The 13,607-nt window shown below is 43.4% G+C and overlaps 1 protein-coding gene across 1 annotated transcript in view; it reads left to right on the top strand.

The window, feature by feature from the left end:
- Positions 1 to 13,607, top strand: part of LOC112076968 (dihydroxyacetone phosphate acyltransferase) — a 101,592-nt gene that overhangs the window by 67,941 nt on the left and 20,044 nt on the right. Inside the window, 6 exon segments of the mRNA XM_070441519.1 lie at positions 4,045 to 4,108; positions 4,111 to 4,244; positions 7,515 to 7,691; positions 9,910 to 10,039; positions 10,175 to 10,302; positions 11,144 to 11,158. Of these exon segments, the coding sequence (XP_070297620.1) occupies positions 4,045 to 4,108; positions 4,111 to 4,244; positions 7,515 to 7,691; positions 9,910 to 10,039; positions 10,175 to 10,302; positions 11,144 to 11,158 (648 nt within the window).

Genomic DNA, 13,607 nt, shown 5'->3' with positions numbered 1-13,607 from the left:
AGCAATACCTAGAGACATACCTAGACCTATACCTAGAGCAATACCTAGAGCTATACCTAGCCCTATACCTAGAGCGAATACCTAGAGCTAGACTATACCTAGACGCTATACGCTAGAGCTATAGCCTAGACCTATACCTAGACCTATACCTAGAGCTATACCTAGAGCTATAACCTAGAGCTTACCTAGAGCTAGACCTAGAGCTAGACCTAGAGCTAGACCTAGAGCTAGACCTAGAGCTAGACCTAGAGAGCTAGACCTAGGAGCTAAGACCCTAGAGCTAGACCTAGAGCTAGACCTAGAGCTAGACCTAGAGCTAGACCTAGAGCTAGACCTAGAGCTAGACCTAGAGCTAGACCTATACCTAGAGCTATACCTAAGACGCTATACCTAGAGCTATACCTAGACCTATACCTAGAGCTATACCTAGAGCTATACCCTAGAGCTAATACCTAGAGCTTATACCTAGAGCTAGACCTATACCTAGAGCTATACCTAGAGCTATACCTAGAGCTATAGCCTATACTAGAGCTATACTATACCTAGAGCTATACTAGACCTAGAGCTATACCCTAGACTAGACCTCTACCTAGACCTATACCTAGAGCTATACCTAGACCTAGAGCTAGACCTAGACCTAGAGCTAAGACCTAGAGCTAGACCTAGAGCTATACCTAGAGCTATACTAGAGCCTATACCTAGAGCTATACCTAGAGCTATACCTAGACTATACCTAGAGCTATACCTAGACCTATACCTAGACTATACCTAGAGCTAGACCTAGAGCTAGACCTAGAGCTAGACCTAGAGCTAGACCTAAGAGCTAACCTAGACCTAGACCTAGAGCTATACCTAGACCTATACCTAGAGCTATACCTAGAGTAATACCTAGAGCTATACTAGAGCTATACCTAGAGCTATACCTAGAGCTAACCTAGAGCTATACCTAGAGCTAGACTACACTAGAGCTATACCTAGAGCTATACCTAGAGCTATACCTAGAGCTAGACCTAGAGCTATACTAGAGCTATACTATACCTAGAGCTATACCTATACTAGAGCTATACCTAGACCTAGAGCTAGACCTAGAGCTAGACCTATACCTCCGAGCTATAGCTAGACCTATACCTAGACCTATACCTAGAGCTATACCTAGAAGCTATACCCTAGACCTAGAGCTAGACCTAGAGCTAGACCTAGAGCTATACCTAGAGCTATACCTAGAGCTATACCTATGAGCTATACCTAGACCTAGAGCTAGAGCTAGACCTAGACCTAGACCTAGACCTAGAGCTAACCTAGAGCTAGACCTAGAGCTAGACCTAGAGCTAGACCTAGAGCTAGACCTAGAGCTAGACCTAGAGCTAGACCTTAGAGCTAGAACCTAGAGCTAGACCTAGAGCTAGACCTAGAGCTATAGCTATACCTAGCGCTAGACTAGACTATAGCTATACCTAGAGGCTAGACCTAGAGCTAGACTAGAGCTATATTAGAGCTATACCTAGAGCTATACATACCTAGAGCTATACCTAGAGCTATACATAGACCTATACCTAGAGCTATAGGCTATGACCCTAGAGCTATACCTAGAGCTATACCTATACCTAGAGCTATACCTAGAGCTAGACCTAGAGCTAGACCTAGAGCTAGACCTAGAGCTAGACCTAGAGCTAGACTTAGAGCTAGACCTAGAGCTAGACCTATACTAGACCTAGAGCTATAGCTAGACCTAGAGCTATACCTAGAGCTATACCTAGAGCTATACCTAGAGCTAAGACCTATACCTGAGCTAGACCTAGCTATACCTATACCTAGAGCTAGAGCTATACCTAGACTAACTAGAGCTAATAGAGCTAGCTATACCTAGAGCTTAGAGCTATACTAGAGCCTAGAGCTAGACCTAGAGCTAGACCTAGAGCTAGACTAGAGCTAGACCTAGAGCTAGACCTATACCCTAGACTATACCTAACCTAGAGCTATACTAGACCTACAGCTAATATCCTAGAGCTAGAGCGTATACCTAGAGCTAGACCTAGAGCTAGACCTAGAGCTAGACCTATACCTAGAGCTATACCTATCCCTAGAGCTATACTAGAGCTATACTAGAGCTAGACCTATACCTAGAGCTAATACCTAGACCTAGAGCTATACCTAGAGCTAGACCTAGAGCTAGACCTAGAGCTAGACCTAGAGCTAGACTAGAGCTAGACCTAGAGCTAGACCTACAGAGCTAGACTAGAGCTAGAGCTTATACATAGACCTATACTACCTAGAGTTATACCTATACTAGAGCTATACCTGAGCTATCCTAGAGCTAGAGCTATACCTAGAGCTATACTAGAGCTAGACCTAGAGCTATACTAGAGCTTAGAGCTATACTAGAGCTATACCTGAGCTATACTAGAGCCTAGAGCTAGAGCTATACATAGACCTATACTAGACTATAACATAGACTATACCTAGAGCTAGAACTATACCTAGACCTATACCTAGAAGCTATACCTAGAGCTAGAGCTATACCTAGAGCTAATACCTAGAGCCTAGAGCTATACCTATACCTAGAGCTATACCTAGAGCTAGACCTAGAGCTATACCTAGACGCTATACCTAGAGGCTATACCTATACCTAGAGCTAGACCTAGAGTAACCTAGAGCTAGACTATACCTAGAGCTATACCCTAGAGCTATACCTAGAGCAACCTTAGAGCTATACCTAGAGCTAGACCTAGAGCTAGACCTAAGAGTATACCTAGACCTAGAGCTATACTAGAGCTAGACCTATACCTAGACCTAGAGCTATAGCTAGACGCTAGAGCTATAGACTAGAGCTATACCTAGAGCTATACACTAGAGCTAGACTATACCTAGAGCTAGACCTATACCTAGAGCTAGAGCTATACCTAGAGCTAGAGCTATACCTAGAGCTAGACACCTATACCTAGAGCTAGACCTATACTAGAGCCTAGACCTATCCTAGAGCTAGACCTATACCTAGACCTATACCTAGACCTAGAGCTAGACCTAGAGCTACGAACAAACTAGAGCTAGACCTAGAGCTAGACCTAGAGCTAGACCTAGAGCTAGACCTAGAGCTAGACCTAGAGCTAGACCTAGAGCTTTACCTAGAGCTATACCTAGAGCTAGACCTAGAGCTAGACCTATACCTAGACCTAGACCTAGACCTAGACCTATACCTAGAGCTATACCTAGAGCTATACCTAGAGCTAGACCTAGAGCTAGACCTATTATCTAGAGCTATACATAGACTATACCTAGAGCTATACCTATACCTAGAGCTATACCTAGAGCTATTCCTAGAGCTAGAGCTATACCTAGAGCTATACCTAGAGCTAGACCTAGAGCTAGACTAGAGCTATACCTAGAGCTAGAGCTATACCTAGAGCTATACCTATACCTAGAGCTATACATAGACCTATACCTAGAGCTAGACCTATACCTAGAGCTATACATAGACCTTACCTAGAGCTACCTAGAGCTAGCTAAGCTAGAGCTATACCTAGAGCTAATACCTAGAGCTAGAGCTAGACCTAGAGCTATACCTAGAGCTAGAGCTAGACCTATACCTAGAGCTATACATAGACCTATACCTATACCTAGAGCTAGACCTAGAGCTAGACCTAGAGCTAGACCTAGAGCTAGACCTAGACTAGAGCTATACCTAGAGCTATACCTAGAGCTAGACCTAGAGCTAGACCTAGAGCTAGACCTAGAGCTATACCTAGACTAGAGCTAGACCTAGAGCTAGACCTAGAGCTAGACCTAGAGCTAGACCTAGGCTAGACCTAGAGCTATACCTAGAGCTAGTTGCACAAAATGTAATATAACCATGTGAATAAAGTTCGGAATGACAGAATTGAATATGTACAACAAGGAAAGGTGTTGACAGTCGCTGGATCTGAGTGTTCTTTCCCAGGCTGGTGTTTTCCTGAACAACATGTGTTCATCCGGTTGTAATCCTGGTTTCAAATCAACACAGACAATATTTACATTTCCACCATTTTGAATCGTGTTTCCTTGTTGCAGTGTGAAGATCCCTCTGGCTACAGGCAGGAGCAGGAGGATGAGTTCATGGACATCCTGGAGGAGAGGGGCGGAGCAGTGACCTAGGCCATGCCCTCCGAACCTTTACCCCCTCCCCCTACAGGGGAGCCCCTCCTCTCTCCGCTGGCGCCCTCAACAGGAAGGTTCTGGAATCACAGTACCTACGATACATCACCAAGGAGGTACAGTGAGTGAGTGGGTGAGAGTGAGTGTGGTGGAGAGGGATATCACATATTACCCTGAACGTTCCCTGATGTACACTCAACAGGGTCAATCCGTCACAGAACATTAGTCCAGGTCCTGCCCGACCACATTGCAGACGCATGCAAGGCCACAATGGCTGGATATGGTGTTTAACATATCAGCTAACCACATCATATAATATAGCCAATCAAACTTTATTGTCACATGCGCTGAATACAACAGGTGTAGACTTGACGCGTGAAATGCTTTCTGACAAGCCCTTAACCAACAGTGCAGTTCAAGAAGAGGAAAATATTACCAAGTAGACTAAAATTAAAGTAACACAATAACGAGGCTATATACAGGGGGTACCGGTACCGAGTCAGTGTGGAGGCTATATACAGGGGTACCGGTACCGAGTCAGTGTGGAGGCTATATACAGGGGGTACCGGTACCGAGTCAGTGTGGAGGCTATATACAGGAGGTACCGGTACAGAGTCAATGTGGAGGCTATATACAGGGGGTACCGGTACAGAGTCAGTGTGGAGGCTATATACAGGGGGCTAACCGGTACGCTACCGGTACCGATAATAAACAAACAGCGAGTAGCAGCAGTGTACAAGAGTGGGGTCAATGTAAATTGTTCGGTGGTGATTTTATGAATTGTTCAGCAGTCTTATGGCTTGGGGGTAGAAGCTGTTGAGGAGCCTTTTGGTCCTAGACTTGGTCTTCCGGTACCGCTTGCCATGGGGTAGCAGAGAAAACAACAGTCTAACTTGGGTGACTGGAGTCTCTGACAATTTTATGGGCTTTCCTCTGACACCGCCTATTATATCGTTCCTGGATGGCAGGAAGCTTGGCCCCAGTGATGTCCTMGGCCGTTCGCACTACCCTCTGGTCAGATGCAGAGCAGTGGCCATACCAGGCGGTGATGCAACCGGTCAGGATGCTCTCGATAGTGCAGCTGTAGAACCTTTTGATGATCTGGGGACCCATGRCAAAGGTTTTCAGTCTCCTGGGGGGGAAAAGGTTTTGTTGTATTCTCTTCACGACTGAGTTGGTATGTTTGGACTATGATAGTTCATTGGTTATGTGGACATCAAGGAACTTGAAACTCTCGACCCGCTCCACTACAGCCCCGTRGATGTTAATGGGGGCCTGTAGTCCACGATCAGCTCCTTTGTCTTGCTCACATTGAGGGAGAGGTTGTTGCTCTGACACCACACTGCCAGTTCTGACCTCCTCCCTATAGGCTGTCTCATCGTTGTCGGTGATCAGGCCTACTACTGTTGTGTTGTCAGCAAACTTAATGATGGTGTTGGAGTCGTGTTTGGCCACGCAGTCGTGGGTGAACAGGGAGTACAGGAGGGGACTAAGAACACACGCCTGAGGGGCCCCAGTGTTGAGGATCAGCGTGGCAGATGTGTTGCCTACCCTTACCACCTGGGGGCAGCCCGTCAGAAAGTCCAGGATCCAGTTGCAGAGAGAGGTGTTTAGTACCAGAGTCCTTAGCTTAGTGATGAGCTTCGTGGGTACTATGGTGTTGAACGCTGAGCTGTAGTCAATTAAAGCATTCTCACATAGGTGTTCCTTTTGTCCAGGTGAGAAAGGGCAGTGTGGAGTGCAATAGAGGTGGATCAGTTGGTGCGGTATGTGAATTGGAGTCGGTCTAGGGTGTCTGGGATAATGGTGTTGATGTGAGCCATGACCAGCCTTTCAAAGCACTTCATGGCTACAGACGTGAGGGCTACTGGGCGGTAATCATTTAGGCAGGTTACCTTCGCTTCCTTGGGCACAGGGATTATGGTGGTCTGCTTGAAACATGTAGGAATTACAGACTCAGTCAGGGAGAGGTTGAAAATGTCAGTGAAGACACTTGACAGTTGGTCCACYCATGCTTTGAGGACACATCCTGGTAATCTGTCTGGCCCCGCGGCTTTGTGAATGTTYACCTGTTTACAGGTTTTGTTCACATCGGCTGCCGAGAGTGTTCTCACACAGTCATCCTGAACAGCTGGTGCTCTTGTGCATGCTTCAGTGTTSCTTGCCTCGACGCGAGCATAAAAGGTATTTGGCTAGTCTGGTAGGCTTGCGTCACTCGGCAGCTCGCGTCTGGGTTTCCTTTTGTAGTTCGTAATAGTTTTCAAGCCCTGCCACATCCGACGAGCGTCAGAGCCGGTGTAGTAGGATTCAATCTTAATCCTGGATTGACACTTTGCTTGTTTGATGGTTCGTCTGAGGACATAGAGGAATTTCTTATAAGCGTCCGGATTAGTCTCCCGCTCCTTGAAAGCGGCAGGTCTAGCCTTTAGCTCGATGCGGATGTTGCCTGTAATCCATGGCTTCTGGTTGGGATATGTACGCACAGTCACTGTGAGGTGGACGTTATCGATGCACTTATTGATGAAGCCGATGACTGAGGTGGTGTATTCCTCAATGCCATTGGATGAATCCCGGAACATATTCCAGTCTGTGATAGCAAAACAGTCCTGTAGTGTGGCATCCGCGCCATCTGACCACTTCTGTAATTAGCGAGTCACTGGTACTTCCTGCTTTAGTTTTTGCTTGTAAGCAGGAATCAGGAGGATAGAATTATGGTCAGATTTGCCAAATGGAGGGCGGGGGAGAGCTTTGTATGCATCTCAGTGTGTGGAGTAAAGGTGGTCGAGGATTTGTTTTTCTTTTTTTCCCCCTAGTTGCACATTTGTTGCCTGCATTAAAGTCCCCGGCCAATAGGAGAGCCGGTTTTGTATGAGCATTTTCTTCTTTGCTTATGGCCTTATACAGCTGGTTGAGAGTGGTCTTAGTGCCAGCTTTGTTCTGTGGTGGTAAATAGACGGCTACAAATAATACAGATGAGAACTCTCTTGGTAGATGGTGTGGTCTACAACTTATCATAAGGTACTCTACCTTATTCTAGGGACAATAAGGAGTCCTTATTGGTCTCCTTATAAGGAGACCAAATCAGATAGATGGATAGGAGCAAGACCATGTAATGCTTTGTAGGTTAGCAGTAAAACCTTGAAATCAGCCCTAGCCTTAACAGGAAGCCAATGTAGAGAGGCTAGCACTGGAGTAATATGATCAATGTTTTGGTTCGAGACAACATTCTTTCAGCAGTATTTAGCACTAGCAGGAGTTTATTTAGTGTCTTATCTGGTTGGCGGGAGAGTAGAGCATTGCAGTAGTCTAATCTTGACGCAACCAATGTAGTTGCAGGAACTRGACCTCTAACTCTCTGTCCCTTGACCCCTGAACTCTCTGTGCAGGTGGCCATGGAGACTGGTGAGAGTGTGGATCTGGTGAGAGAGGAGGCGTCGGGGATACTGGAGGAGATGTCTCAGAACCTCCAGCTGGGATTCATCAGACTGCTGGGGTTCACCCTCAGTAAAGTCTTCAAGAGGCTCTTCAGCCACATCAACATCAACCAGGAAGGACTCAACAGGGTCAGAATACTACTATTATAATACAAAGAATAATACTACTAGAATACTATTACAATACACAGAATACTATCAACGATACTTGCTATTATAATACTACTGCTGGAATACTACTATTATAATACAAATAAGAATAACTACTATTATAATACAAATAGAATACTACATTATAATACAAATAGAATACTACTATATAATACAAATAGAATACTACATATAATACAAATAGAATACTGCATTATTATACAAATAGAATACTGCTATTATTATACAAATAGAATACTACTATTATAATACAAATAGAATACTACTATTATAATACAAATAGAATGCTACTACTATTATAATACTACTACTGCTACTAGAATAATATCGTAATACAATAGAATTCTACGACTAGAATACTGCTACTACTACTAGAATACTACTATTATAATACAAATAGAATACAAATGTTTATAATAAATAGAATACTACTACTACTAGAATGCTACTAGACTACTACTACACTACTATAATACTACTACTATTAAATAATACAAATAGAATACTACTACTAGAGTTCTACTACTACTAGAATACTGCTATTATAATACAAATGTAGATTTTACTACTAAAAGAATACTACTACTACTATAATACATATAGAATACTGCTATTATAATACTACTACTAGAATACTACTACTAGAATACGCTGCGTAGAATACTACTAAATACTGCATTATATAATACTACTACTAGAATACTGCTTATAATACTACTACTAGAATACAACTACTAAAATATTACTATTATAATAGAATACTACTACTAGAATGCTGCTATTATAATAGAATACTACTATTATTATCCAAATGAAATACTGCTACTAGAATACTGCTATACTACTATTATAATAGAAAATAGAATACTGCTACTAGAATAATACTACTAGAATACTAATAGTGTAATACCATTAGATTAATACCACTATTTTAATACAAATAGAATACTACTATTAAAATGCTACTACTAGAATAATACTACTGTTATAATACAAGAGAAATACTGCTATTATAATACTATTACTAGAATTACTACTACTAGAATACTGCTGGTTAAATACAAATAGAATACTGCTAAAATACTGCTATTACAATACAACTACTAAAATACTACTATTATATTAGAAACTACAACTAGAATGCTGCTATTATAATAGAAATAGGAATACTATATAATATTCCAAATAGAATACTGCTTATACTACTATATAATAGAAAATAGAATACTGCTACTAGAATACTACTACTAGAATACTAATATTGTAATACCATTAGATTAATACCACTATTTTAATACAAAATAGAATACTACTATTAAAAATGCTACTACTAGAATAAACTACTGTTATAATACAAGTAGAATACTACTAGAATACTGCTATATATCTAACTACTATTATAATACAAATTGAAATACTACTACTAGACTACTGCTATTATGATACAAATATAATACTACTATTAATACTACTATTATAATACAAAAATACACTTCTACTAGAATACTGCTATTATAATAATACTATAATACTACTTCGATCTGTGTTCTCGGTCTCTCCCCCGTGTTCTCTGTGGTTGATACGTACTAAATGTCCCCCTTCTCATCATTGTGATGGCTCGTTGCAGTGACGTATGACAGCGTGTMCGTKGARGCCCYACAATCWGTTTTTAACGCCCCATGTGGTGTTTGAGAGCTCGTGCTTTGTACTTGCAGAGCCATCGTTGTACATTTTTCCCTGTACTGCCGCTGTAGCTCGATTCCACCTGGCAGAGTCATTAGCATTTCATCACCTTGTCGTTTAACTTCTTAAAGTATTACGATACAGGACTTCCCTGCTGTCTGTTCCCTGTCTCTTTCTGCCAACCGTTAACGACGGAGACGTGCAGAACACTATCTGTGGCAAATKATTTTAAAGATCTCCTCTTCCTCCTACCGGTCCAGCGTTGTTGTTTTTAGGTATTTCTTTAGCGGTAGTTCTGTGGTAACTACACTGTGATTTTCAGATAAATAAATATACAAAATARATTTTCGGGTAGTGATAAAAAAAATAAAAAAAATCTTCTCAACGTTAACGATCCCTATGTCATTTAAACATTCACCCGCCTTATTCAGACCCAATATCTGCTGTTTTCAAAGTTTATTGGTTCACAGTGATGTTTCTGTCCCGCCCCCAGCTCCAACAGGCCATTCAGGAGTCTCCAGTGATCCTGATGCCCAATCACAGGAGTTATGTGGACTTCCTGGTTCTGTCCTACATCCTGTTCACCTATGACCTGCCCATCCCCGTTATAGCTGCTGGAATCCGCAAGTATCTATTGATTTATCCTGTTCTGTGTTTTGGTGGACGACCATAAAGCCACACTTCAGATAACAAATGTCTAACTTTACCTGTCTGTCTGTCTTCCCCTCCCCTCCGTCCGTCTGTCTCCCTCTCTGTAGCTCTGATGGACATGAAGATGGTGGGAGAGATCCTGCGTCGTTCTGGCGCMTTCTTCATCAGGAGGGCCATCGGGTCTGACAAGTTGTACTGGGCTGTCCTATCTGAGTATGTTAAAACCATTGTCAGGGTACGTGTCCACACAAATATTTATATTACCACACACACTACACTACTGTACGTACACTGAGTATACCAAACATAAGGAACATCCTAATATTGAGTCAGACCTCATTTTTGCCCTCAGAACAGCCTCAATCTATCAGGGTCATGGACACTACAAGGTGTTGAAAGCGTTCCACAGGGATGCTGGTCCATGTTGACTCCAATGCTTCCCACGGTTGTGTCAAGTTGTCTGAATGTCCTTTGGGTGGTGGACCATTCTTGATACAAATGGGGAAACTGTTGACTGTGAAAAAACCCAGCAGCGTAGCAGTTCTTGACACAAATCGGTGCACCTGGCACCTACTACCATATCCCGTTCAAAGGCACTACAATATTTTGTCTTACCCGTTCACCCTCAGAATGTCTCACGTACACAATCAATGTCTCAGTTGTCTCAAGGCTTAAAAATCCTTCTTTAACCCGTCTCCCTCCCCTTCATCTACACTGATTGAAGTGGATTTAACAAGTGACATCAATACGGGATCATATCTTTCACCTGGATTCATCAGGTCAGTCTGTCATGAAAGAACAGGTGTTCCTAATGTTTTGTCTAGTCAGTGTATATATTATGTGTTAGTGTGTATCCCAAATAGCTATATAGTGCACTACTTTTGACCAGAGCCATATGGCACCCTATTCCCTATATATTGCACTACTTTAGACCAGAGCCCTCTGGGTCTTTGTTAAAAGTAGTGAGTACACTGGGACCTGGTCAAAAGTTGTGCACTAATATAGGGAATATTGTGCCTGTAAGGGAAGATTGTTCCATCTGGGCTGTGTAACTAGTGTCTTCTCTCTCTCCTCAGACAGGGTATGCTCCTGTAGAGTTGTAACTAGTGTCTTCTCTCTCTCCTCAGACAGGGTATGCTCCTGTAGAGTTGTAACTAGTGTCTTCTCTCTCTCCTCAGACAGGGTATGCTCCTGTAGAGTTGTAACTAGTGTCTCTCTCTCTCCTCAGACAGGGTATGCTCCTGTAGAGTTGTAACTAGTGTCTTCTCTCTCTCCTCAGACAGGGTATGCTCCTATGAGTTGTAACTAGTGTCTTCTCTCTCTCCTCAGACAGGTATGCTCCTGTAGAGTTGTAACTAGTGTCTTCTCTCTCTCCTCAGACAGGGTATGCTCCTGTAGAGTTGTAACTAGTGTCTTCTCTCTCTCCTCAGACAGGGTATGCTCTTAGAGTTGTAACTAGTGTCTTCTCTCTCTCCTCAGACAGGGTATGCTCCTGTAGAGTTGTAACTAGTGTTCTTCTCTCTCCTCAGACAGGGTATGCTCCTGTTAGAGTTGTAACTAGTGTCTTCTCTCTCTCCTCAGACAGGGTATGCTCCTGTAGAGTTGTAACTAGTGTCTTCTCTCTCTCCTCAGACAGGGTATGCTCCTGTAGAGTTGTAACTAGTGTCTTCTCTCTCTCCTCAGACAGGGTATGCTCCTGTAGAGTTGTAACTAGTGTCTTCTCTCTCTCCTCAGACAGGGTATGCTCCTGTAGAGTGTAACTGTGTCTTCTCTCTCTCCTCAGACAGGGTATGCTCCTGTAGAGTTGTAACTAGTGTCTTCTCTCTCTCCTCAGACAGGGTATGCTCCTGTAGAGTTAACTAGTGTCTTCTCTCTCTCCTCAGACAGGATGCTCCTGTAGAGTTGTAACTAGTGTCTTCTCTCTCTCCTCAGACAGGGCATGCTCCTGTAGAGTTGTAACTAGTGTCTTCTCTCTCTCCTCAGACAGGTATGCTCTGTAGAGTTGTAACTAGTGTCTTCTCTCTCTCCTCAGACAGGGTATGCTCCTGTAGAGTTGTAACTAGTGTCTTCTCTCTCTCCTCAGACAGGGTATGCTCCTGTAGAGTTGTAACTAGTGTCTTCTCTCTCTCCTCAGACAGGGTATGCTCCTGTAGAGTTGTAACTAGTGTCTTCTCTCTCTCCTCAGACAGGGTATGCTCCTTAGAGTTGTAACTAGTGTCTTCTCTCTCTCCTCAGACAGGGTATGCTCCTGTAGAGTGTAACTAGTGTCTTCTCTCTCTCTCCTCAGACAGGGTATGCTCCTGTAGAGTTGTAACTAGTGTCTTCTCTCTCTCCTCAGACAGGGGATGCTCCTGTAGAGTTGTAACTAGTGTCTTCTCTCTTTCCTCAGACAGGGTATGCTCCTTAGAGTTGTAACTAGTGTCTTCTCTCTCCTCAGACAGGGTATGCTCTGTAGAGTTGTAACTAGTGTCTTCTCTCTCTCCTCAGACAGGGTATGCTCCTGTAGAGTTGTAATAGTGTCTTCTCTCTCTCCTCAGACAGGGTATGCTCCTTAGAGTTGTAACTAGTGTCTTCTCTCTCTCCTCAGACAGGGTATGCTCCTGTAGAGTTGTAACTAGTGTCTTCTCTCTCTCCTCAGACAGGGTATGCTCCTGTAGAGTTGTAACTAGTGTCTTCTCTCTCTCCTCAGACAGGGTATGCTCCTGTAGAGTTGTAACTAGTGTCTTCTCTCTCCTCAGACAGGGTAGCTCCTGTAGAGTTGTAACTAGTGTCTTCTCTCTCTCCTCAGACAGGGTATGCTCCTGTAGAGTTGTAACTAGTGTCTTCTCTCTCTCCTCAGACAGGGTATGCTCCTGTAGAGTTGTAACTAGTGTCTTCTCTCTCTCCTCAGACAGGGTATGCTCCTGTAGAGTTGTAACTAGTGTCTTCTCTCTCTCCTCAGACAGGGTATGCTCCTGTAGAGTTGTAACTAGTGTCTTCTCTCTCTCCTCAGACAGGGTATGCTCCTGTGAGTTGTAACTAGTGTCTTCTCTCTCCTCAGACAGGGTATGCTCCTGGATAGAGTTGTAACTAGTGTCTTCTCTCTCTCCTCAGACAGGGTATGCTCCTGTAGAGTTGTAACTAGTGTTCTTCTCCTCCTCAGACAGGGTATGCTCCTGTAGAGTTGTAACTAGTGTCTCTCTCTCCTCCTCAGACAGGGTATGCTCCTATAGAGTTGTAACTAGTGTCTTCTCTCTCTCCTCAGACAGGGTATGCTCCTGTAGAGTTGTAACTAGTGTCTTCTCTCTCTCCTCAGACAGGGTATGCTCCTGTAGAGTTGTAACTAGTGTCTTCTCTCTCTCCTCAGACAGGGTATGCTCCTGTAGAGTTGTAACTAGTGTCTTTCTCTCTTCCTCAGACAGGGTATGCTCCTTAGAGTTGTAACTAGTGTCTTCTCTCTCCTCAGACAGGGATGCTCCTGAGAGTTGTAACTAGTGTCTTCTCTCTCTCCTCAGACAGGGTATGCTCCTGTAGAGTTGTAACTAGTGTCTTCTCTCTCTC

The sequence above is a fragment of the Salvelinus sp. IW2-2015 genome, unplaced genomic scaffold (assembly GCF_002910315.2).
Source record: "Salvelinus sp. IW2-2015 unplaced genomic scaffold, ASM291031v2 Un_scaffold4166, whole genome shotgun sequence".
In the NCBI taxonomy this organism is placed as follows: domain Eukaryota; kingdom Metazoa; phylum Chordata; class Actinopteri; order Salmoniformes; family Salmonidae; genus Salvelinus; species Salvelinus sp. IW2-2015.
The sequence above is the reverse complement of the archived record's forward strand: the minus strand, read 5'-3'. Positions and strand labels throughout refer to the sequence as shown.